General features: G+C 41.4%; 1 protein-coding gene across 2 annotated transcripts in view; it reads right to left on the bottom strand.

The window, feature by feature from the left end:
• LPAR1 (lysophosphatidic acid receptor 1) overlaps positions 1–27,816 on the bottom strand; it is a 74,791-nt gene that overhangs the window by 11,135 nt on the left and 35,840 nt on the right. For both annotated transcript variants that reach the window (XM_032096110.1, XM_032096109.1), the window contains one exon: positions 24,474–25,221. In XM_032096110.1, coding sequence (XP_031952001.1) covers positions 24,474–25,221 — 748 coding nt within the window. The remainder of the gene's footprint in view (positions 1–24,473; positions 25,222–27,816) is intronic.

Below are 27,816 nucleotides of genomic sequence, written 5' to 3'. Positions count from 1 at the left end.
TATATAAAAGGCTTGCCTCTCCATCCACAGACTCCAAAAGACCTGAGGAAGATGACAGTGAAGGAAAGTCCTTGAAAAATACCCCAGGTGGAGGAGAGCTGCCTACAGGGTACCAGTAAGAACAGCTTTGTTGAAAAAGGTGCTATCAAAACTGCTTCATTTATTCAAGGTGTCTTTATTTAATGAAGCTGCATGAATTCTGAAAGAGTGAGAGATTCATAGCACACTCCTTCTGCAGTTTTTGATTGATTGTAAAATGCTGCTTTCTCTGAGGTGCCTCTGGGAGACTTTAACACTATGAGTGCCTTTGTGTTCAAAGCCAAACATTTATCTGGTGTGACTGTGTGTAAAAGAAAGAGGAGATATCTCCAGAAATGAGAAATGAAGCAAAGATAAATAAAATCTGCATTCATATTCATGCACCACTATCTTGCATATACTTTTCTAGGATGATTTGCGGCAAGACGATGTGAGCACATAAGAGAAAATACACAACTAGAGAGCGAATGAGAGGAGCTGGGTGATATGAGCCACCAGCTTGTCTTTCAAAACACTATATATGCCCCATCTCTAGGGATCCCTGTTCTAGTCTCCCGTGAGCTGAGCAGCTCTGAATGTGCAAGTTATAGACAAAATCCTATCCTCAGCTTTATCAAATATCTTAACTCCATGTGAACTCTGTAACTGACAAGTCTGTGAGATTTTTCAGTCTACTGTACCCATAGCTTGTAAAGGGATTTTAGAAGAAACTGGTTCTGCTAGTATTGCATCAGACCCCTGATTTCCTACCTTCTCCACAGCTACTTGCACACACACAGTCCAACCTCTTCCTGAGTCTTGTTCTGGGAATTTCAGCAGGAGAGCTTGGCCAGATTTTGTACAAAATAATGGCTGGATTGTGTAGGAACAGAGAGATCATGTCTTACTCAAAAATGTATTTCCTCTTCTCAGCAGGAATACAGAATGTGTCTGCTTCAAACATCTGTCTTCACCTTGAAGGTGCATAGAATTTTTTTGGTGTTCAAGGCGTGGCTATCTTTGTCAGCAAACCATTCTTTCTCTGAGGAACCCATCTGCTTCCATCTTCACACATTTATCTGGTTTAAAACATATTAATGACTTAACATGAAAGCAGCCTTGGCGCTCTGCCTGTGCTCTGGCTGGGCTGGGAGGAGCAGTAAGCCTTGACCCCAAAGAATGAAGCTGAGTGTATGTTAGCATCACCTCTCTCTGGGCCTTAATATTTAGTATTTCACCTGTGTCTGTTTATCCATCCAATCCTCATCACCTTTTTCCATTTCAGAAAAAATAAAGTAAAAGACTGTTTCTAAAGGGACACACTGTCTTGACCACAAATGATACTTCTGCTGGCACCTAGACTCTAGGCCAGCCTCTGCTCTACCTGTTCTCTTCCAGTACCCACATCACCACACTGCTCCTGACAATTTATCACCAGATTCCTTGGTGAAATCTTTAGGTCAAAGCCTTTCTTTTAAACGAGACACACTTTGGCACCTACACCTACTACATAAAAGGTCAGTTGAAGAAACACCTGACCTATCATGGTGTTGCACAGGGAGCTGACAACAGCCATTAGCCAACAATTCCACTGGCACCAGTAGCTGCACAACCACCGCCTCTGAGCATGGAGATACTCAGACACAAAATGACTATGGTCAGTAGGGCTGCATCTACAGTGACCATACCTTCCCTTATCTCAGGGTGGGCCAACACCTGTCACCCTTTCCTGCTTCAGTTTGCAGGTCCAGACCAGAGGTGACGAAGCACAGGTTTCCCTCAGCAGGACTCACAAGTGGCAGCTGTGGGAATCGTTGTGAGCTCGCTCTCTGCAGCACCTTGGGCTTACTGCCCCGAGTGCTTGCTGCCACATGCTGGAGGCAGGGTATGCTGACACTTGGACTTCTGGCTTTCCTTGTGAAGATCCTATCTGTCTTCCCACCTGGACACCACTAGGTGCCCTGTCCACAGAACCTGGCACCAGACGTGGATGTTTCCAATACATGTGGTCCAAGCACTTGCCTGTCCCTGTAGCATCTAAAGCTTTGGAAATCTGAAACAGCAGACAGACAAGCCTGGGGAGGACTCATGACAAAATAAAGCTAACTGAAGAGAAAATGAAACTGGGCAGTAGTAAGCCACCAGAACAGACCTGCTTATTTCATGGGTGCTCGCTCGCCAAGCTCTAGCCCAGGTTAACATTTGATATAATTCCCTGCCTGATGCTCGCAGTCTCACAGAATGAGTTTACTGGTCTCTGGCCAGCTGATCCAGCTGCCCTCAAGTATTCCATGGCTGACATCTCTGAAGGAGAACTCAAGTGCTAATGCAAATGGAGGAGACCAGGATTATTTCTCAATTGACATCTGCAAACCAATGTGTTTGGATAGACCTCTTTTAGAAGGTATTTGTTATGGTTTTAGAGAACACCTTGCAAAGAGGAATGCGCAAAATGCATTCCAAAAATAAAAGCAAATGCTTAATCCTGTTGCAATTTATCTGCATCCATTTGAACCCCTCAAAACAAGAAAAATGGAATTCGTTCCTGATCTAGTAACTGCATCAGAGAGATGGTGCACTGCTCCTCTGCAAACGAAGAAACTAAGGCTTTATCTATAGAAAGCATTTTAGACAAAAACAGGAAGTCATTAAATGCCAGTGGTCAGCATTCCAACTGATTTCTAAGTTCATAAAGATATGTGAAGCTCATGTCTGAATAAAAACTTGGCTGTTGCCAAAGCGACCTGATTATTTATCTCTGTGTAAAGACAAACAGTAGTCCTAATGCAGTTTTTCTGTTGCCAAAAAACCTGACACACAGAGGAAATTTTGGTGTCTTTTTCAACTTTTAGGTGTTCTAGACAAGCCTTTATAGTGTAACTCGAAAAGAAATGCTCCCACAGTCCCAAATCAGTGCTGGTAGCTTGGTCGGAAAATGAACACGTAAACCCAGCTGATAAGAGGCTGCTCATACTGGTCTCCCTGGGTCACAGGACAAAGAAAACAGGCAAGAGATGGCTGGGGAAAACTAGAAACAAGAATCATAGAATCCTAGAAAGACTTGGGTTGGAGGGGACCTTAAACATCATCTAGTTCTAACCCCTTGCATGAGAAGGGATGTCACCCACCTGTTAAGGTTGCTCAGGGCCCTGTCCTTGAACATTTCCAGTGATGGGACAGCCACAGCTTCTCTGGGCAACCAGTTCCAGTACTTCATCACCCTCACAGTAAAGATTTTCTTCCTAATTTCTAATCTAAATCTACTCCTTTTCCATTTAAAACCATTCCCACTTGTTCTATCACTCCATGCCCTTGGAAAAAGTCCCTCTTCAGCTTTCCTGTAGGCCCCTTTCTGGTACTGAGAGGTGTTAGAAGTTCTTCCCAGAGCCTTTTCTTCTTCAGGCTGAACAAGCCCATTGCTCTGAGCCTCTGCTCCAGCCCTCTGATCATCTTGGGCCTCCTTTGGGTCTGCTCTAATGGGTTCAAGAAACAACCTTCAGCTCATACCTCACAGCCTGTTTTAATCCCCTAGTCCAAACTCAGCTAGGATTCTCTTTAGGGGCCCTGACTGCTCATAGGAATGACTTGGGACTTCAGGTGGAGGACAGACCTCTCCCTGAACAGCAATAGGACCTTGTCTGAAGTGCCAGGGTGAAGCTTTCATGTCCTGGATGTGGGGCAGCTGGAGGTCACCAGGTCTTGTGAAATGTGAACACGCCTATGCAGAAGTGAAGGCTCACTGGAAGAGGTCATCTGAGGCAGGAGCAGGACAGCTGGCACCCTACAAGCAGGGATCGTAGACTGGACTCTCCTCTGCCTGCTTCTGCAAGTTTAGTGTGCTTGGGACCTGGGTGTTTTGCTGCTTTTCTAGTAGTTGCAGTTTCCAATCGCAGAAAAATAATTCACGGCCAACTTGAAAAAGCCCTGTTGTGCCCACTTTTCCTACAGAAATCCATATACTCTCTGCAGTACTCTGATACTTTCCCAGGCATGGTCACAATGCTATGCTCGAACAATACAGTACATTTAGCAGATATCAAACAACTTTGCTACGAGAGATTGTTTAATTGTATTTTCCTTTGTTGTTAAGGACATTAACTGTTACTGGTATTATGTCTGGATAAGCTCCAGTTGCAACACAAGATTCTAAATGAAGGCTGGGTGGATGCAATTTAATATATAAAGAACTGTCTTGTTTCTTACATAAGATTAAACTAATAATATTAGAAGAAAAATATTAGCCTCTGTCAGTTTCCTTAATATGAATAAAACTTGTTTTTCTCATGCTAATGCCCGACTGTGAGTAGGAGAAAGTGTTACCAAGGGGTAGAAATAATGAAAATTACTCTCAAACACCAGCTCTACCTCAACTGCAAAAAACCTGTGTGTGCTTTTAATTTATACAGCCATACTAACATTTACCTGATTATAGCTATCTGGTTAAGCTGTGGTAGACACCATTTGATGGAATTGCATTAAGACTGGTCACACAAAACAGTTTTAAGAAGTAGAATCCATGCTGACAGCTGTGCCTCTGAGAAAATGAGCACAAGCTCCAAAGTGAAGTGGACAACAGGGTAACCCCCTATGGATAAGGGAATGCCACTCTAAGATAAATCTGATTGGAAAATCTGTCTGTCTTTGGACAAGTTAATATAGACAAGTCAGAAAAGCCTTTCTACTCCTCACCTAAACATAAGAAATCCAACTACTGCCTTAAAGCAGAAGCAGCCTTGGACAGACTGCACATGAATGGCACTATGCTTAGCTGCCTGCACACCTCACCACCCAAGCAGCATTAAGATCATTCAGACATTACTCAGGCTATCACACCACCAGGGAGGCACCTACAAATGGCACTGCTAAAACAGAGGGGAGCAGACACATGTGGCATTGCACATCACAGGAGAAGCACTGAGTGAAGAACCACCCATGTTTTGATTGTGGTAAGTATATACTTATCAAAAGGGTAAATTCCAGGTTAATTCTATAATTCTTAATTCTATATGTACCTGTTTAAAATTATCTACTTGAGGCTGACATCTAGGGCAGAAAATACAGGTTTTGTTCTGTATTTCCACACTGTAAAAATAAGACATTGTTTAAAGTGATGCAGCGACCCTTTGTCACTCCCAGGTGCCTCTGGATTACTCATTAGGGTGTTTGCTGTCTTGCAGATTATAATTTCACTGTGGTAAAAACAGTATTTCCCATACTTCAAATGAGAAATTCAGTGAACAGGACTGGAGATGTTTCATTGCTGCTGATGGATTCCAGGGGCAGCTTTTCTGCAATTTAGTTTTATCTATTTACCATGACAGAATCTATATTGATTTAAAATTTTCAGGCAAACACAGTAGAGAGGTCTAATAAAATCTAACCTCTCTTTCAAGTCATATCATCAAGAACCACTTTGCCAAATCATGCATTTTCTGGGGAAAAAAAGATGCATCTTAAGCTAGCTCTTTCTCTCAGCAGTAAACACTGGTGTAAAACTCTGGAAATGCAGCTACATCCTCATAACTACAAATGAGGGCATCCCAGTCTCATCCACTTAGAGCGTTAGTCATTAAAAAGGCTTCTGAGTTAAACAAGTGATGTGTCTTCTCCCTGTGACTAAGCTTCCCCAAAATCACTGCATTTATCAGAGATGTGAGCTTGATCTGGCATACAGAACTGATCCTTGTGTTTCTATTGGCTTACAGGAACAGTCTTCTACCTTTGGCAGTCTGCTCTCCTCTTCTAAATTTAACCTCTGCTAAGAAAAGTATGGCATCTAAAAGCACCCAAGAATAGTGCTTGCACTGTGTTAGCACCACATCCTCGGTCACTTGGCTTAAAGATTGCTATACAAATAGCCTCTGAAACCACAAAAAAAGTGCATTATCATGTTATTTTGAAGGTTGCTCAATCTGCATATTTCTGAGGATGTGACTCCTTTGACCTCTGGCAGACAGTTTTCTCCAGTGTCCCTGCAAAAGACTGTAGGTTTTGGCTATATATAAAAAGCGACAACAATGATGAAATAAAAAAGAAAAGCACAAAGTCTTAACTCTCAATTCTCTTACTCCCACCCTTTCATGAAAGAGCAATTGAATAGCAGCAGAAAACTGCCTGTGCCAAAAACGGGCTGACTCCCAGCCACCTTCATCTCTTTCAGGGGTGTTCATGAGAAGTGCCAGACAAAGGTCATTTAGATCCAGTCCCTATCTACCATGCAAGGAAGGCAGAGGTGTTAACATTGCTGCTTTCTCTGCAGCATGCCTTGCCTGCTGCTCAGCTTTGTCCTGGGTCTTCTGCTGCATGAGCATGAGTCTCTGTTCCCACTGAACTCCTGGCCTCTCTGATGAGACCGTCAAAGGCATCAGTAATCGTTTTCTTCCGTCACCTGTCTCCAGCCTAAGGGCAAAGCCAACTTGTTTCTCACAGTGACACAGAGAAGAGAAGCTGCTGCCAGGGCAGAGCTCATGGCTGCGCTTACACAGGGGCTCCCCATGGACCTGCCAGTCAATGTGCTGCTTCTGCCAGGCAGGAACTTGAAAACTCTTCCTTTTTAGCACTCTGCTTGCCGGGGACTTCACTCCTCAAGGGATAGGGGATTTACATGCCATCCAATGTAAAATCTTTGCCAGCTGAAAATTAAAAAATCTAGAAATTTTCAAAGCAGAAAAAACAGTTTAAACAATTCTCTAAGATGCAGACCAAGGTGATCTGGTGAAAATGCACATAACCTTATGTACAGCAGGGCAGAACTCTACTTTTTAGAAGAACCACTAACAACAGTTCCAACAGATGTGGCAGATAGCAACATACAATGCAGATCACACCAGTGACTGCCAGAGACAGAAAATACCTGTGAAAACATTTGCTTCACACTTGGAATGCCTGAGACCTCCTGCAGACAGTGATGAAGCATCCAGAAAGCGAGCCTAATTTTTTCTGTCTCTCTGACGGCCCTTATAGCTGTCTAATCCCCTCTGATCCTGTGCCATCACCAGGCATGTCTTTGGAGCACGCTGCCCTGACCTCTCTGCGTGAACAGGCTCTAGGTGCAGGACTGGGATGTCTGCTCCAAGGGAGGAGACAGCATACAAGCAGGGAGTCATCCATCAAATAAACTGTAACTCCACTAACTCCCACAAGCAATTGCAAAAACAAACAGTTGCAATCCCTACAGCTGCATTGAAAGCCAGACTCTGAAAGGAAAACAAAACACTCCTCCACACTTGATGGAAAACCACAAGAAGGTTTGGCAAGGTTATCAGCCTTCAAAAGAAGGTCTTAATATGCCTAGGGCATCTATTGTATTGTGTCCTTCTGCTTTAAACGTGACAATGGAGGCAGGATTGTGAAATAGAAAATCGAACTAGCACAATATCAGTTGTTGTTGCCTGATGGAAGAGGAACCGAAGGACCAAGACTGCTACCAAACAACAAAAGAAATTTCCACTTGCATTACATTTAGCAGCTGCACATGTCTGCAGATCACCTGTGGGGCTGAGGAGGCAGTAAATTGACAGACTAGCAAAAGGGGTGAAACAGGGCTAAGAGGATCAAAAAAAGGACACCTCCTCAAATTCCTGCTGCCAGCTTTTGTATTGGTCCATGTGAAAAAAACAAATGCACCACACCAAGCAGAAAGGCTGTGCCCACCAGCACTGCTCATTATTACCAGCACATGCCCAGGAGGTACAACCTGGGGACACAGGAAATACGTTTCATAGCAATGCCAACTAATCAAAGCATCTACTCTGAGTACCCCTCCTCCAACACACCCCCAAAATAGTACTTGTGGGATAATTTTGATGTTTTAGTTCATAATTGCTCACAGTAGTTCAAGTCAGATTATTTTGGGACAGACATGCTGATATATGAATCTGGAAGACTTCTCCAGGATTGTGTTTTTTTCGGTTTGTTTTAGCAGATATTTGTAGGCTTGTGCCTAAAGCAAACAGGAAACTGCCTGCAATTTCAGACCTTCCAGGCAAAAAGGCCCTCCACTGAAGAATTTTTGGGTTTAAAAAAAAAGAGATAAACAAGCAATTAGTACATTGTAAGAAAATCACTTGCAAAATCCTTCTAGTCAGCAAATTAGTTGCTTCTAAGAAGTACCTCTGCTGTTCTAATGAAATACAAAGCTTTTTTCTTTTTTCAGAAAAGATTAAAACTCTCCTAACTACTCAACAATGTACTGAAGGACACCACTCAGAGACAACTTTATTTTCTTTTAAAATGTTTTAACAATGGAATATTGAGGCAACACTGTGGTAAACTCCAACACAGCAGCCGTGTGTAGGGGAGATGTATAAAGAAAAATCCCTGAGGTAAACTCAGATCAGCTTTTGCTAGACTTCACTTGAAGTTCCTGGTGATACTTGCTGGCTTCTCCAGATTTTTCTACAGAGCTCAGAGCAGTGGCCATACCAAAGTCAGGCTAGCTAGATGAGGTCAAATGCAAGGCAGAGGGGCCACTTCAGTGCTGTAGGAAAAACCCATGCTTCCAGCTGCTCTTCTTTAACTTTATAGCCTGGAGATTGATCACAGCTGTGCCTTAAATAATAAGGAGCCAAACCAACCACCACTGCAAGCTTCCTATCTGCTGGGTTCTTACTGTTCTGCAAACTATGAGGGGAGAAAAAGAGCAGAGATGACCCCACTTATTTGCCCTTCAAACTAAGGAGCATTCAGCTTCCTTAGGCATCCAGTGACACCACAAGTGTTTTATTGGTATTGGTGCTCTTGCTGTTGTCCTGCCATCCAAACCCTGATATTGTAATCATGCTCATTAATTATCTATGAGTATGAGAATATGTAGGTAAGAACAGGGTAACATTAAGCAGAACTTCCAGACAGGCCTACTGTAAATTTGTTGATTTCACAGTACTTTCAGCTCATATTTTTGGAAAACAAGCATTCACTAATTACATTTTTCATTATCTATCCTCTTGTCTTTAACTGCATTTATTAGAGAAGGCTCATTCAAGTCTCACCAGCTCAAATCCCTTTAAGAATGCAGCATCAGTGGCTAAGAAGATTATTACTGCTACAGATGTGGGGCAAGTAACACGGTCTGTCCAGGACAGTTTTCACTCCCTACTACTTTAATCAGTGTTTTGTGGATCTCATGTGTGGAGCTGGCTGAGCAGTTTGCAAAGCCCGTAGTGCTGGGATGCCAGGTGAGTCTCTTTGGTTGGTGCATTTCGTGCTCCACTGCACAAGATGTTGTCCTGGTTACAATCCAGCCACCCTTCCGCCTTATTGACACGGCTTTCATGTGAACTTTGCTTTCCTTCCACCTGACCCATGGCTGGAGAAGCTTGCATCAGTACCTCAACCATGGGGTTTTGTAAAACCCAAGCTGTGTGTGCTTGGGGAAGGGAATGATGAGAACGGGGAGGCCAGACCTCTCTTTCCCTCCCCAAACAGGAGAGTTTTGCTCCAGTAAGTTATAAACAGTGGGCACTGTATGAACACTGTCCATGAGCACAGGGAAAGGGAGAGGCAGAGGTACCAATGCATGCAAGAGCATTGCATATCACTGCAACAGACACATGTAAAAGTTTATGTATGCAGTTAAAACTTAATCTTCTCCAGAGAAACATTCTGTTGAGATATGTCAGTCAGGTGGAACGAGACAACCTCAAGAGCTGTTTATGGCAGAAGAGAGCCATATGTAACTTGCCACCTCTCCATCTTTCTTCCTAGTTGTCCTTTCTGAATGTATCCAGGGATGCTCAATGGGCTGTGCACATCTCCTCACCCTTAGGGACACCTACTGGGTCAGACTCAGCTCTACTAAGCGCTTTGGGAAATTCAGAAAGCTAGCTTATGTTGTCATTACACTTTCATTGCACATACTCATCTCACAATTTAATGCATTTGTCATTATCTGTATTATTTGTATTTTAAGTATTCACACGTGCTTCCACAGAGAGTACTGATCATGAGCAATCCAAGAAGAACCCGCACCTCTGTTGCTCATGAAATGACACTATTTTTACCTGGCCATGAGAGCTATTGAATGCCATCAGACGTTTTTATTCTGGCTGTGAGGGTTCACTGGGCACAACCGGGCTTACAGTGTATTGTATGGTATTGTTCTACCTGTGAGTCTGGAATTGGAGTAGTTCTTATTAAACATGACAGGATTTAGAGTGCTGTATTGGCTCTGTATTTCTGTTGCTTAGTCTATGAATTGTCTATGACCCAGAATCTAAGCCCAGCCACCACCAGCTCCTTTGATATCTGAGGACCAGCTGGAACACAAGGGCATTTATTTTCCTGTTAAATTTCCTTACTCTTCATGTGTCAGAAAAGTTTGCCTTACTCTTAATGTGACAGCATCACAGAGGTGTCTTTATCAGCTCTTGAATGCTCATGAACTCTAACCAAGTCCTGGAGCCAGAAAACACTGCCACAAACAGGGTGGCTGTGGTCACAAAAATGAGGGGTCCCCTGGAAAACCCTCATACCAAGGGCACAAACTGCAATATCTATACACACACTTTAATCAGTAAGGGTGAAAATATTCTAACACAAGTCCTCCATCTAAATTAAAGAAAAATTCATACATGAACTGAGCAACTGAATCATTAAATATTTCCAGATATTTCTCTTACTGATATCTCTCATGTTGGTTCATCAAGTTTCCAAACCTACTGCTAGCCTAACAACTTTTTCAGGTCTTTAAAATGCTGGCAATGTGCCTGGGATTTCCAAGCACTTTGTGTTTTATTTTTCTGAAGTGTGAGAAATAGAGGTGTTTAAACAACAAAAAAATACACTACCCATCTTCCAAGCATGTGGACTTTTCTTGTTTTTTTTGAAAGTGGTCAGTCTGTGTCACAGAAGTGGAGGATATGGTTTCAAGGTGTGGCAACAAACATCTCTGACTATCACAGATTTCAGCACACACAGAACTCCACTATAATACACTGCTACAAAATGCTGCCTTCAAAACTGCATACATGCAGATTTTTAGGCGTATCAGGGTACTGGAGCCTGGGCACTGTACTAACACTACTTTCTATTAAAAAAACCCAACTTAACTCTTTACAACATCAGAAGCTTTCTGCTTGGGCTGACATTTTTATTTATTCTGCTTTCTGCTTTCTTACATACATCTGAGGAGACGCTCAGTGAAACTGATGCATCCATTAGACGTTTATCTCTTCTGTTTGAAAGCAATTGCAGCAAAAAGAGGCGGTGAACTTAAATTTCAAATGAAAAGGATGTCAAGCTTCTCTAATAAAGCCTCTGTCAAGTATAACATTTTCTTCGTTATTTTGGGGAAAATCTGCACTCAACAGTGCCATATGCCATGGAGACATCCCGTAAGTGACGCTTTGCAAGATTCCCTGTACTGTATGAGTCAAGGGTAACTCTTGATAGCCTATGGACGCTGGAGACCAGTCTGCAAACTTTGGGGAAAAAGGAGTATTGTTCTAAAGTGAAGTGCAATAAAGTACAAAGCTTATGAATGGTTCGTGGTCAAGGTTTTAATGTATTTCATCACTGTTTTCAAGGTCAAGGCCAGGTTTGAAATCTGGTTTGTGTCCCTGCTAAGATTTCAACAGCACTTGCGGAGAAATCCTTGTGTTTATACAGACAAATGCAGAAGTTGTGCTTCAGCCAGCTCTCTCCACTCATTTTAAATGCAGATGTTGGAATCTGAGGCACTGTTGTATGCACTGTATCCTAGAGAATTGCTACATCTGTAGGGATAGCTATACATCCCTCCCAATCGTAAATACTCAAACAGGTGCAATTTTCTTATGGATCACACCTTAACTGGCCATTATTTCTGTGCAATCTACTTTTTCAATTACTGATGATCAATCAGTACTTAGGACTTAGGAACTGGAAGTACAAGACAACTACAAAAAATAAAAATAAAATAAATTTTATAAAGTACCTTTCTTATATTGTCAACTTGTGTTGAGCTTCCCAGAGCACTGAGGAGAGGTTGGAAAGTCAGGTATCCTCTGCAGCTTTAACCAGAGGATGTGTCAGCCCTGTTTGGTTTCTGTGAGCTCCCATGGATGCAGAGGGAGCTGTCGGAGGAAAGAAACCCAACCCCTAGACCCCCCAAAATCTCAGCAGCAATAGTAAATTGACCTGTGCCTTTGGCCAGTGGCCAAAGACAGCAGGGTCTTTTGCATCCTGGTGCCCCCCCTTTGTTGGATCAGCTTATTCAGGGAAGCTGGGAAGCAAATGGCTGCCTACCCAGCAGGCAAAGAACTCAATACTCCTCCTGCTGAGGTACTTCTCTCCTTCAATCAGAGAGATAAATCAAGGAGAGGCCTAAATGGTGAACTGGCAGGGTAAAAACGGAACAGATGGGCCTATCATTTCACAATGTGGTTCCAATAATTCAGGAAAAAAACCCATTGCTCTTCCTTCTAGGAGTAAATCTCTATATACTGGATATTTATGCCTATGACAATGCTTTGCAGGAAGATGGATGCACTTTGTTTTCTGGAAATAGGCCTGAAATTGCTTCTCTATGCCATGCCACAAGCCAGGACAGTCTGGCAGCCCAATCCAGCTCAGAGGCACGTGAGATGGGGCCACCAGTGCTCCAGGAGAGGGTGAAGGCCCCAGAACATTCTCCGACAGCTCAGGCTCCCACGGCTTATCCTGGCAGTTCGTCTGGCTGTCAGAGGTGCTGCTCCTGCCCACCAGCCGAACAGGGGCAAGGCCACACAGATAAAGTTATAAATAAGACAGTGGAGAGATGGGAACAGAGGGAAAGGAGAGGCAGGAGGGTGAGGAATCAAAAAAAAACTAAATGAAAGGAATATCTCATGGGAAACAGCATCAATCAGTACTGTGTTCTCTGGAATGTGCCTAAAAGCTCATATTTCTGGAGTCTCTATGGCTTTATCCACACCTCTCACCCTACTTGGAGGGCAAGGCCAGTGTACCTGAAAGCCTTCTGCTTTGTAACAGCACTACACATGGTGAGTGCAGCACTCAGGTATTTGATGGGTGAATAAGCTGAAAGTTCATCTAAAGAATGCTACATTACTTATTTCAAGCTAAGTACTTTGCTTTGTTTGTTGACTTAAATTGATCCCTCCTCCCCACAGAGTGAATCAAGCTTTTCTGCTGGAAACACAGAAACCCACACAACTAATTTTGTGCAGAACTCTGGCTAAATAGGCATGGATCAGATGCAGATCACCCTTAATGAAGGACATTTTCAGTCCCCATGGTCTACAGGGACATTATAGCCTATTAACAAATATCCATTCACTTTATCTTTTTTTTTTTTTTGTGTGTGTGTGAGACAAAAGTGGGAAAGAAGTAAAGTTACAACATACTCTGGTATTACTCTCTCCTTGTTGAAGGAGGGTAAATACAAAATGCATCTGGAAGGCCAAATGTGTTCACAAGGCTGAGTATCAGGCAGCATGCAGGCAGCAAGCGATGTTCCCTTGGCACCCAGCACCCTTAGAGCTATGTCCCACAACATTGCATCTATCCAGTTTTCAATTTTAGTCTGTTTAAAAGAAGAAAGTGGCAGCCATTCTACAAAGACACAATAATTTTACACAGGTTTTTCTTTTACTCTCTATATACTCAGCTTTTGCTGAGTAATTTTTAGAAAATTAATCTCTAAATTACTCCTTGTACTTCTCTAGAAAAGCAAAAAATGAGCACCTTAAAGCAACTTAAAACAAGGGAAGATGAGAATTATCAATGCCATATGTCAGAACAAGTTCTTTCTGAGGTTATATCAATATCAGAAGATGGGAAACAGCTCCCTCAAAACTGCTTTTAGAAGAACAAGGAAGGTACTGAATCCAGGGGAGCTTGGCAGATTTTTCTCCTTTTAACAGCTAAATTCCCTCCCTTTTCTTCAGGAGATGACTTCTTTCATGAAGGAAGATATTTCAAAAATCTTAAGTGTTCTCACATATCTATGGTTATATTAACAAACTTGTAATCAGATACCAAGTACTTTATTAAAACAGAAAGACCCAAGCAGATAGCTCTTACTCAAACACAAAAAAATGCAACAGAATTTCTCTCTCTCTCTCCTCTCAAACATTTTTCTTTACAGTAACCTCAGAGGCTTTTAATGCTACCATCAAGGAATTGTTACTTCAACATCATGCAACCTTATGCAACACATAAGAGGCTGCTCTCCTTGCAGAAGCAGATGGCCACCCCCATGGCAGATATGTCTGGGGCAGCTTTACAGACCAAGTTCTCACTTTCCCAGTTGCAAAACTTTAGGTCACCCAATCCACAAACTTCAAAGCACTCATCCCATGGTGTTCAAATACCTCCTGTCTGCTGGTGGGTCCAGAAAACAAAGATTTTCACTTACAGCAATTCCCTTTGCTCCAGTACCTCACTAAATAGCGCAGACTGATGGACAGCACTAGAGCTTGGGAATTAAATGCCTCAGATTTACAAATGATGCCACAGCTTCCAAAGTTTCATGACCTGCCATACAAGCTCTGAGCCCTTGCTGTTCTCTCGGCATTGATGGGAAAGGATATGTGTCCACCAGCAGACCTGCCACATTTCACAAGCAGCACACTTGGACATAGTACCAGTACATGTACCCATGTGGATACAGGAAAATGAACTTCAGTGACATTTTCTTATGCTGAGGAAAGTAGAAGTGCGACACAAAGTTTTCCCAAATGAGAAGTGCAGAAAGGATGGGGATCTTCTGCTGCTGTTGTTACTTCCAGCTTTAAAGAAGGATATCAAATGTGTCAGTGTGTGAGAGAAACTTATGATGGAAGGGCTGGGAAAAAAAAAGAAAGAAAAAAACCTGAAAAGATCTTTGGCCATTTTTTAAAATAAATGTATTTAGAATCTGAATTTGAAAGGAAAACACAATTCTGAGTTCTTCTCGTGCTGGCAGAACAGCTTCCTGCTTCCTGTTTTCGTGTTTCATACTCATGGAGATGCTGTCACTGAGCTCACTGATGGACCACTTTTAATTTCTTTTTTTTTCTTTCAAACTAAGCTTTTTGTTGAACATTCTTTTCATGCTGAGGCTAGAAGGATGGAGGCATGGCTGCTGTCTGAAAGCTAGCATTCACTGCTGACCATTTCCCACTGCACTGACTGGCTGCTGTACCTCAGATGTCTCAGCAAGTTCTGCCATCAGCAATAACTCTGTGCTTCGATGTTAAGAGCCATAGTTTCATTGAAACTATAAAGGCAAAAATAATTTGATATTGAAAATCGTTAATTTTCCGTTTTCATGGATTATCCCAGAATAAACAAACAACCCAGAATACTTAATCACACTGCTCATGTGCAATGAAGCAATGCAGAAGGAGCACCACTGCTCCTCTTGCACAAAACAGTCTGTTGTTGTCAGTGCTTTCCACTGGTGGAAACAAACAACAGTTCAGTGCCTCACTGAATGCAGTTTAACAATGAGAAGTTATCAGCTGGCATTTTTGTTCACATAATTTCTGAAGCTGAGGTCTAGGTGTAAGTTTGACTTAGCACTTGAGTGGTGTTTGCTGAAACACAGGAAGGACAAATGGTATCACAAAGGTGAAAACAGAAGCCAGTGGCTGGACATGGACCTTACCCCAAACTTTCAGACTGCAAATGCTTTGCTTTAAGAGTTGCCAAGGACGTATCAGTTTTAGCTGAGGGGGCAAGAAATATAATCTGGAAAGTAAGTGAACAAAATAAGCAAAACATTTACAATCAAAATCCCCATGTAACTATGGGTTTTCTAGAGGACAAAAATGTTATGTGGTGAGCAGCCCTTTTGCAAAAGCACTACTGTTGCCTCTTCTAAAGAAATACTTTTCTCTTCTAAAAAAATACAAAATTCAAAATTTTCAAATTTTGAGAGATCAGTAGGACTTAGTCATGTGCTGGCATTACAGTAAGCCTTCTCATACATCTGATTTTCAAAATCTCTTCTTGGTAACAATTTCTGGCCTGGGTATTCAGCAAAGTTTACCAAGGCCTCTGTTTTAGAGCAAATGTCTCAAAAAACGTGCCCATCTGCATTGTTTTAGAGAAGCCCAGGTTGATGAGTACTCACTCATGGATGTAGCACTGCTAAGTGGAGTCTGATCTCAGAGCAAGACATGTTACTAATTAATTTTGATTTAGTGTGGATTTTCAGTAAGTGACTATCACTCCGTAGTCAGCATTTTGTTATTTTACCTGGATCAAAATGAAAGTCTTGGATTCTATTTTTCAGGGTCAAGGTGTGATTTCCAAATCCTATTATTAAATTAAAGGAAAATAAAAATCAATTCTCAGGGCCTGTTGAGAAATATACCTACTTTTGCCAATGCAATTCATTTTTAGAAGCTTCTTCGAAAAAGGATGAAACTTATGCAAGCAATCAGAAATAATTTTTTGCTTATAATTTTTTTTTTTAATCAAAAGATGAACAAAAGTGCAAGACCTACTTAAGGTATGCCTCTTTCTGGCAATTCTTGGAAAAAGGAAGAGAGCTTTCATCTGCCCTTTAAATTTATTTTTTCCCTGAAAAGGTAGTAAATTATACTGAAGTCAGGGGAAAGATTTTATTAAACAAGGCCACATTTTCATCATACTTAAAGGAATGTATTTACTAGAGACATTTTTCCCTCTCAAGAATAAAATAAAATAAAACCACATTCCTATATTGGGAAATGATGGAAGTTCCTCAAAGTGCATTTTCAAAGGATCCTGAATGAAAATAAATAATTCTTATTCTTAACTGAAGGGGGAAAAAAGGGGAAAACTTGCAACTGGGTTCCCCAGGGTGAAGCATCGAATGCCACAAGGATACCTGGAATCCTTTAGAGAAAAGTTACCAGGGATCTATCAGCTTTAGCTGTGGATGCAATAGAATTGAGAGAGTTGGTGAAGAAATAAAGCAAAACATTTAGAATGAGACTCCCTACACAGTCAGCCACACTCTGGGTTCAGGGAGAGTTGCCTGGATACAAGGCACCAGTAAACTTCTGCTTCATCAAGTGGAGCTTGCATGGGCTTGTTTTGGAAAAGAAAGCTACTTAGGAAGTTTATCACACAAACAAACTGACCACACTGTGATTTCCAGATGCTGCGCTTCCTTATTATTTGTCCTTTCAGCATTCTCACCAGCCAACCAGTAACAGGTAAAGATTTGGTCTAGGACTACTAGAAAAAATTCAAGAAGATCCACCAGAATTCATTTGAAGAACTGTAAATGACAACAAAAATGATCAGTGACTGAGATTTTGAGAGAGAGCACACATAGTACTGCTTTTACTAGCAGCATGAAATGTATCAAGCAATCAAGAAACATCCTGCGAAGGGTGTTAAACACACTACAATCACTGCATAATAATGTACATATTGTACATAGATCCTTGGCAAGTTTTCATGCCTCTGTTATTTTAATTGCAAAAAGAAAACTTAACTGATTTTTAATAATTCTTTGTGAAAATTTATCTTCCTGTTAGAAAACAGTGCTAGACCTGTCTAATATAGTGATCAAGCAGTATTTATCAAGAAAATAGAATACATTTACAAACACAAAAATATTAGTACACTTGTTATGAATCACTGACTAAAAATTAAACTTCTTGTTATTAAATCTGAGTGATTTCACAATGAAACCTTCTAACAAATATATGCAATAATATGAGGACTTCCATTCCCCTTCATCTACTTGAAAGCTAAAAGTACACTGTTACTTAAGTCAATATTAAAATGTCATTAAGATGCACAGGGGAAATAAAAAAAAAACACAGCAACAAAACCAAAAAGATAATACATAATAGACAATAAGTAGAAATGGCAAGGTCTGGAAATCACCGACCCCCTGAATGCATGTTTTTTCCTGCAAGAAGCTTTTGAGGAGCAATCAGAACTACTCCTAAGGCCTTGAGAGAAGAGAGAGAAACCCAAGTCATCAAAATCCTGCAAGATAGATAAGGTGTGCTACAAATAATAATTTTAATCAAGATTTCACTTTTTCATACAATTATTTGATGATACAGCTTGAAAGTACTGTTGTCACACTGCAGCTCTGAAAGCATTTACTACAAATTTTCCCTCTCCAAACAATGTAATAAGAACTTATCCTTTAAACTCTTTGAGCTCTCCATTTAGACTACAGTCATCAGCAACAATTTCCCAGTTTACTTGACTGTAGGGTTAAATTCCCTGTTTATGCACTTTTAAAATATACTTATCCGAAAACACTGGGACTACACATAATGGCACCCTGTGTGCTAGAACAGAAAGTCATTGATGCTCAGACCTGTATTGCTCACATCAGTTCCAGAGTTTATTGCCCTATTTTTCCGTCAGGACTAAATCAATACACAAGTGACATTTCTGTGACGCGGGGGTCAGGCAGGGTTGGTGACTCTGAACAGGCCCCCTGCACAGACTACAGGGTAACATGGTATTTATGGCTTCACACTGCACCACTTCCAGAGAAGAAGCTGTGAAAAATGCTGCTCTCATCTGAACTCCAGCCTGATCTTACTGTCCAGCCCAACTCTCTAAGGTAAGAATTACAAGGAAAAATACCTGACTGGATTCTGCTCTTCGCCCCATGAGGCCACTGCTACCTGGTGGAAGGACATCCCCAGTCTAAGGCAGCCTCAATTTCAGTCATCACAGGGAAAATGCTGCTGGAAAGCTCATCTCTCTTGACACCAGCAGGACTCCTCAAGGAGGATGTAAATAGGTGAAGTTGTCTCCTTACAGTCACTGGACTCAGAGTTAAACCCTGGCTTCTCCAAAAGATCTTCCTATAAGATGCATTGTGCTATGGGGGCTGATGCTTCCTCTGGCTCACAGGAATAATGTTCTGTGTGCAGGGGAGGTCTATCAAAGCTTGAGTGATACCATAACCAAGCTCTGTCTAGACACGATCATCTTCATCTCCACCCAGGACCACAGCCCTGGTAACTGGTGAAATATATTTTGTATTGCTTAAGCCTTAAGGCCAACAAAGATAAGCCATTCCAGTTAATTACCTGACACTCCATGAGGGATATGGAAATAAAGACATGCCTCTGTGAAGACGCCATGTGCTTTCAATCAGGTTGTAGCACTATTTCACAGTCTTTTTATTTTCTACTGATAATCAAAGTGCTTTTACTGCATGAGAGGAAACAGGGAACAGTTTTACAAGATACAAGATACAGACTGCATATCAAAACAACCACTCAGAAAGGTTGAAGTTATCAATAATGAACTTTATTTGCTTCAGCTGTGTAGCTAGAGCATATATGAACACTCGTGTGCATTAACAGTATTTTGCTGCTTTCCAACCCCATTTGGCACCTAGATGTGAAAGAAAAGCTACAAAAGTAAAAAAATAAGTCTCATGCAATCCATAACTGCAGCAGAGAGGGCAGGAAAAAAGCTGTTGCTGAGCAGTTCTACCCTTCCAGATGTTTATAGTGAACTTCCAGATGTTTTTCTTGCACTTATTTCTTCGTTATAATAAGTAAAGGATTGTCTTCAAAAACAGTGAGACTCCCTCAAGTCAAAACAGTTTATACAAAAAGACCCTTCACCTTTTTTATCTGTGCCCACATTAGTTTCCCAGTCTTACAGAGTAAACCACATTCCTGTAAACAAAGTGGATGATTCTACCGGCAGAGAAGTCCTAAGTGTCTTTTTACTTCCCAGGAACATAAAGGGTAAACAATTATGAATTCATTGTTTGGTCTCCCTACATCTTGGGGGCTAACTGTGGTGCTTGGGTAAAAACAGGCATGCCTAATTTTGGGCAAACAACATTGAGAACTCATCCAACATAGTAAGGTTAATCATCAGGATTAGTAAAATACAAATAAGAAGGGTTGTAGGTATTGTGCTTATTTGAAATTCAGTTACAAACCCTCAGTATCACAATCTCACAGTCTAAATTCTAAATAGAGAGGAATGCCCAAAGATGCATATGAAGGTATACAGCAGAGTTATCCACACTGTAAAAACAAGGTTACAAATTAGGATGGATATTTAAACAGCATTTAGGCAGGAGAAATACAGGCTAACTTTTCAACAGTAACATTCTAAACCAGTAGTTCTCTACAAATGCAGGTATGCACCTGAAAACAACTGAAAGATCCTAGCCTTTCATGACTGATTGCAGGCCAAGCAAATATGGACCAGAGCTAGTTTATCCAGACTTGGGTTCTGAAATCCTTAATTTGGTGCTTTCACTACTTCTTAAAACAACAGTTAGATATTGTCACCCATTGTTGGGCCAAACCTACAACTGGCCCAGACAAGTGCTTTCAGAATCTATAATCCCCACCAGAAAAACAGTTTAGCTTTGTCTTTAAATGTAATATGAGAAAAAGTGGAGAACAGAAGAGAGGATGCCAAGTTTCAGCTGATGTATCTGTTCAGTTTCTGCCTGCTCCGTGATTGCTCATTTAAAGGGAACACATGGTGGTGGCGAAAGGCAAAGTGTCATTGAGCTGCAAGCCAAACCAGACATGATTTTATGGCTATGTGCAGTGCACAGATCAGTCCTTCCTTAGCTCCAGTGCAAAGGAAAGGCATGGTTTAGAGAAAGAGCTTTATGTTCCTTGTTACTTTTGAAAGATTTCAAAAGCAGCCTTGTTAAAAGAAAAAAGGGCTCAGCTATGAAATCACTTCCTTCTGTTTAAACTATTTTACTCAAGGAAAAAAACAACAAGAGGGCATGAAAAAAAAAAAAAATCTGTTCTCTGCTTTTGACTTGTTCCTAGGATTCAGCATCCCACCCGCTCTGTGGGATGACGCAGTGTGCCAGATCCCGACTGCTCCAGTCAGCGCGTCAAGCAGCCATAGCCCTCCCCACACAATCACCCTCTTGTCAGAGGCAGCTGGCACCCTCCCTGCACATGCTGACAGCATCACTGCCTGGAGGACTGCACCCCTTTGGGGCAGGTCTTCTCCTCTTGGAGCAAGGCAGCAAGGCATGAGGAGGGCAGGCCGTGTTAGGCAGCTAACAAACAAGAAGCTCTTGTGTTATTCCCTCCCCCTCCAGCTCCCAAAAGCACAGAGAGAATGCGGACAGGGGAAAAGATGCTCTTCTGCTTGCAGCAGCAGCATGGCTTTGCCTGGGAGTACAGCCAGCAGGACAACTCCAGGCCACCCGTTTATGGAAGTTTAAAAGTCAAATGAACAGTTCACTGCTGCCCAGTTCACAATGGGGTTACTTACGGCTGAGCAGCATTTTAACAAAGATTCTAAGATGAGGAACAGTTTGCCTCCCTCTGCCAATGCTCACAGGTTTACCCAGACTCCCAGTTCTGTTTTCCTTTGAATCCCAGGGCACCCTCCCTCTTCTCCAAAATGAATTGTCTTCTCCTGTGTAAAATAGGCTGACACAAACCAGCTCCCTTCCCCACTCAGCTGTGGGGTAGGAGAGGAGGGAGAGGGATCTTCAGAATAAACTTTCTTTCCCATCTTCACTTCCTGCAAAAAGTTGGCTTCTGCCTCAAACCAGTGTATTGAGTAATGTATTATTACCCTGATCTGCAGCATCAAGAAAGGCAGGGGTTCTTTTCCTCCACGTTTTTGAACTTCACAGATGTAGAAGAAGCCAGATCACATGAGATAAATGTTCAGCAAATTGCTCCATGCAGCCTGACACTCACCTTTTCTGCCCTTCCCAAAGCTCCAGTAGATAAACTTGCAGCACTACCTTTTCAAGAAGGCACTCAGGAAGTAAGACCCTTGAAATTAAATCTTCTGCTTAAGAAAACTTTAAGCCAGACTTACAAGTAGACTACAAACAGTGATAGAGCACCAGCACACCTGCCTGATCAACAATGCTGACCACACCATTTGCTTGAGAGATACCTGCTGATAGCTGAGATATCTGTTGCCCAGAAGTGCTTTGAAGTGATGCTTAGCTTTTCTTCTCTACAACCACAAAACAATCCTCTACTGAAGTGCAAATTCAGTAATATGGGATGGTACTCGCCAGCTAATGGCAACGAATGAACATTTCTCATGGTGCACCTAGCAGTCTGGTAACACCTTGATGCACAATAATTTAACTCTCCAGAAGTCTCTGTGGTTACCCCAAACCCTAATTCTTGGCTTCAGCCTATTATTTATTTATTTCTTAAATTAAAAGAATTTACACAACACACCCACAGCCATTTCCCAACCAGCTTTATCTTGCAACTGTGCCTCACAGGTGGTAAGGAGGTGAAAGCACTGCTGCTTCTTTACACTTTACATAGTCAGGCCTATGACTGACCTCCTCTAGTTTTCCTCTAGAAACTACACTGCTTAGAAAAAAAGCCAAACTGAACCAAAACCCAAACCCTTTGCAAAATAATACCAAGGTGGGAGCTGCAAAAAGGATGAAAAGTGTCACAACCTACAAGTGCCTTTGTTTCCTTTGAACAGATTTAATAAGATAATAAGTTACTGTTTTCTGTAAATGGTTATTTTATGCAGATTAGAAGAGGTGGCAAAGTACAGAGTGTGCAAAACACTGAATGAAGTGCAGCAGTAACAAGAAATAAGGTCCTGTTCGAATTTTGAAGAAGGCTTCAACATGTGCTACCTGCAGTCCTGAAAAATCTCACCTTAATGAGGAGTCACGGGTATTACTGAACTACATCTGCAGCTAAACTGAAAACACCTTCAGTTTAGCTAATGCCCCTTAACCCCCGGAGTTTCTCTCTTTCTAGAACAATATCTGAAAAAAAGGAAGCTTATTAGGGAAAAAAAGGATTTTACGTTCCTTGTACACCACTATTGTTGTGGCCACAGTGGGTCTTCCCTCTGACCTCTTCTCACAGGAAAAGGACAGTGCAGTCACCACCTGCCCTTCCTGCTGCATACACATACCTCTAGTCCTACACGTGCTTGGGATTAGTTGACAATTCCTATTTATTCAAAGACTATTTATTGCTACAACTCCACATTGCATTGGTGTAAGTGCCTACTATTTTCCACCCACTTTTTTTTGGTTGCTGTTTCTGGGGCTTTTTCTTTTTTTTTTTTTTTTTTTAAGTCTGAGCCAGTTCTTTCACCTCTTAGGAAATACGACACTCCTGTATGAACAGTAATTCCTTCAGGAGGGAAAACAGGGAACTGTTTCCTAAAAGAGCTCATCTTGCCTTCTGCCATGAGAATCATGGAGGTGCAAAGGGACAGATTTTTGAACCACCAAGAAGTCAGGAGAGGTTCTACCAACTGCTACAGTCTCCCTTGCAAAACTCATGGAGGTTCTTTCCCTGAAGAGAAGAGCAGGACATGGAGGAATACGTCTTATCAATGGTTTAGCAGGTTAGTTAACTGCACAATTCATATTCTGGTTAAAAAGCCAATCACTAGGTCAGAGTACAACATGTACATTCTTAAACTAACAAGTGAGGTGACACAGTGACTCACCCTGCAACTATTCTGCCACGTTTGTGATAGAAAGCACAAGTTGCAGCATAAACCTATGGGAACCATAGTGTCGAGGAGAGAAATGGGCCTAAGTTTTGGGCTTTGTGGACTGTATAACAATTACATTTATGGACTATTAGGGCAAACATCTGATGCTACAGGATACTGTGATACCTAGAGACCCAGGTACTGTACTGGAAGACCTAATGGGTGAGAACACATGTTGGGACAAGGAGACAACCTGCACCATCCTTGCTGCCTTCAGCTCACTGTCATCTGCAGCGACAAAGAACAGAACAAACAGCAAAGAAGATCACCAGGGAATGGTACTCGGCATTCAGGCTGTGCTTCTACATAAAGAAACTGGGAGCCACAGACAAAACCCAAGTAATACTAGTCACAAAATGACAAGAACCTCCTGAATCCAAATTGTGTTATGCTATTTCCCTCATGCCAAGCTCTGAAGCTTAGGCACCTCCTGAGCAGTGTGCTGAAGCACACCAGTATCTCACACGCTACTTTCCTGTATTAGCAAATGGTCACATACTGGTATGTGCCAAACACTATAGGATTGAGTACATGCAGTGCTGCTTAACACACAATCTTTTCATGAATAGCCTGTAGCCCCTCATTGTTCTCAATATATTGGAACTTTACATGAATACACACAATACCTTTTGGGTGGCAAAAAGGAGACAATAGGTACTTCAGTGGAATACTGAGCCTTCCCTTTACTATTTTAAGTTTGAAGCCATTTGGCGTCTTCAAAGACAAAAGGGCAAACACTGCATATAATAGGTTGCTACAAAACGTTTTAAACATACCTTGCTGCAAAAACCCCACCACATGACATCTGGATTTTCACCAGTTTCATGTTACAGGGGTGAGTGACCAAGTTTGTTATGTGAACTTCCATAAATAAGCTTGATAGTCCCAGTGGTCACAGTAGTGAACTCTGGGTATTTTACTGTCTGCACCTCTTCTAGTATCTTCCAAATGCTGCTGACTCCCAGGAACTGACCATGATATCACTGACCATGATATGACTGATATCACCTGATAAGAAACAGAGCAGGGACAACAGGGTGAGCAAAGTCAGCACTTACCAAGCACAATGACCACAGTCTTCAGGAGGCTCATCATGGTGTCCCGATTTCTGCGGGGTCCAGAACTGTGTCTGGACATTCTCATAGTCCTTTGGCGAACGTACCCAAAGATGTGAGCATATAGGACCACCATGACCACAAAAGTGACCAGGTTGAAAATAGCCCAGAAGACCAGGTAGGAGTCACTATAGAGCGGTGCCATGTTGGAGCAGTGAGTGATATCACAAATACAGTTCCATCCGACACTTGGTATGGCACCCATGACGATGGCCATAGTCCAGATAACAACAATTACGACGACCACTCGGCGGTTGCTCATCCGAGTATGCAGCTGCATTCGGAAAACTGTAATGTGCCGCTCAATAGCAATGGCCAACAAATTGGCTACAGAGGCTGTCAGACTGGTATCAATGAGACCCTGACGGAGAAGCCAGGTGCTTACAGTCAGTCTTCTAGTGTTGGGTCCTGTGTTGAACATTAAGTAAAAGTAGGCCAGTCCTGCAAAAAAGTCCGCAGCAGCTAAGTTGGCCATTAAGTAATAAATAGGAAAGTGGAATCGGCGGTTGACATAAATAGCCACCATAACCAAGAGGTTGGCCAGCATTATGAAGATGCAGACGGTAATCCCCAGTCCCATTACAAGCTTGCTGACAGTGTTCCATTCAGTGGCTAGATATTTTCCACTTCGGTTATAAAAGAAGGCAATGGTTTCATTGTAGTAGCACTGTGGTTCGCTCATGGCTGTGGACTGAAGGAAGAGGGGAAAAAAAAGAGAGAGAGAAAAAAAAAAGAATGACATCAGAACTGAAAACATATGACTGCCTCCATGGATGAGACATGCATGGAGAGCGGGGAGGGGGACAGGAAAGGAATACGCTTCAGAACAAACTTATTTTTTCAGACCAAGTGGCATTCCACAACTCACAAACAATTGCTCTGAGGAATCTAGTAACGGCAACCAGATTAGAAACAACCAGAAATGGTTCCATCTGCTCTGGAAGCCAGCATGATTTCTAATGTAGTTGTAAATTGCATAGAAAATGAGCTTCTGGCCAAGTAGACCTGCTGAAAGATTCAGTTAAAGGGAAAGGCATGCAATTCATAATTAAAAAAGTTAACTCTGCTAGACACCTTATTTATGTTATCAGTGCATAAAACTGTTGTTTGTCTGTAGAGGAAGAATAACTTTGCAAAGAGGAGGAAATGTGCATTACATTCCCAAGCAGGTTTTAACTCATTCCATCATGGCTACTCCTTCTTGTCCTGTCTTAAAAAGGGGGAAGAACACCCTAAATAAAGATTGTTAGCATGCGCTGAGACTGTGAATTACCAGGGACAATGTATATCCATAAAGCACGGAGTGCTTTTATGAGCAATAAAGGAAGCATGACATAGCATTTCTATGAGCATCAGCCACGTTTCTAGAAATAGTTTGAAATACACAATGCTTTTAAGTATAACTCACCAGAACTGACTTATTCCAATATGAAGTAGAAGTGAGCCAAGAAATAAGAAAAGTAATATTTGGCTTAACTAATGTTAAAAAGTCCAACCTTATTTCCTGCATTAAATATTGTCATGGCTATGTCAGAGAACACGATTCATTTTCTTTGCAGAGTACTCTGCTGAGAACAGCTAGGGGGGCAACAAAGAAGCCCATATTCCACCGGAATGTGGAAGTTTTGGATAAAACTGTTGGCTCATAAGAAAATGCCTAATGAGTTTCTTTTCTCCGCTCCATTCAATTACACAAGGTGCAATTCCCAAAAGGCAAACCTTAAGAACAGAAATCCCTCTGAATAATATCCTGGTTCCTTGTATAGCATGGGTAAACAACAAGGATGTAAAAACAATAATTTAAAAAAAAATCAAACCAAGAAACACATGTCAAAAAGTCTCTTTCTACAAGAACTGCCTTTGCCCGTCTGCTTTTACTGCTCTGGAACTCTATCAACTAAACTTGAATTTTTACAAAAACCAGACCAGTTTTAGCAATGCAGGTAAGAAGCCTAGTCAAAGAACAGATCAACGACACTAAAAGACCGTACTTTCTTCCCATTAAAACATGCAAATGAAACCATATGTTTTGGACAGCTCCAGTTACCCTGCAGGAAGTGCAACAGCTAACCTAACCTTCTTGTTGAAAACAAAAATGTACAGAATTCGTAACTCGAATCAAGTGAAAATACTATCTGATAAAGATCTCCTTAGAATTACCCAAAGCTATTTCTGTTTCTTTTCATTTCTACATTTGTCAATGCAATTCAGCCAATGCCAATGAAGCAATATACAAACCTTCCACCTATATCCCAAATGGACTACGTGACATTTAAATCTATGTTAAAGGCCTTTTGAGAAAGATTTTACCTCCAGCCTAAACATCGACCAGAAACATCTGCAGGCCCAGGATAATATAAAGTTAGAGTAAAAAGTATTTCTCAGCACAGTGAGTATAATACTTTTATTGTTCCTCTAGGATACATCCACCCTTTTTTTTTGTTTTTAAGCCTTTTAGCATTAATTATTTAAGAAATCTTAGAAGTTCTCATGTAGGATCTCTCTGTTGCATATAAAAAAATTTACTTGTAAGGGATATTTAACAAAAGGAGACCTAGCTACAAGACATCTGGCTTTAATTCTTTAGTTAAAGACCTTGTAGTAATAACAGGTCAAGTATAAGAATCCTTGAGGGAGAGAGGAAGTTGTATGAATGAATTAGTGGCCCTTATAAAAGCTTGCCAACATCTGCATTAATTATGTAATGCACAGGGTTTTCAGTTGCTGTAGGACTAGCCGGATGCAGGATCTAGTGGATATTTGTGATCTTGAATAAATTTTCTTTGACTATGTATTTTTTGCTCTGTTTTTTTCTTTCAGGCGTCTGCTGCCCATATGTAATGATTCCTACTCCACTGCTGCTCCTGTGGAAAGAGGCCTGCTACACCAGGAAAAACATGTACTTTAATTCAGAAATGTAAAATGTGGCAGGTATTATGCTTTCACTTTCTTTGTCCTTCTAATTTTCTTTGTGTTTCTGTTTTGCACATGGGCTTAGAATGTTTAAAATGAATATAAATTATTCCCTGATTATGTAATATTCTCCCCTAGCTTTTCGTATGAAATCTGAAACAAAATATAACAAAAAATTTGACTTATTCACAAAATGCCAAGCCAAGGCTGAACGTATGTACATACATAAGAGTATGCAAAATGCTACAGAGTCAGACTTGTTGAATTTAAAAGCATGACAGCACTCGAGCAATCTCAGGGATGTTAGCATGAGGCTCACTTGCTGCTTCTTTCATTTTGAAGACAGAAAAACAAAATGCTGTGCTCATGTAAG

Source organism: Corvus moneduloides, chromosome Z (genome assembly GCF_009650955.1).
Source record: "Corvus moneduloides isolate bCorMon1 chromosome Z, bCorMon1.pri, whole genome shotgun sequence".
NCBI lineage: Eukaryota > Metazoa > Chordata > Aves > Passeriformes > Corvidae > Corvus > Corvus moneduloides.
The sequence above is the reverse complement of the archived record's forward strand: the minus strand, read 5'-3'. Positions and strand labels throughout refer to the sequence as shown.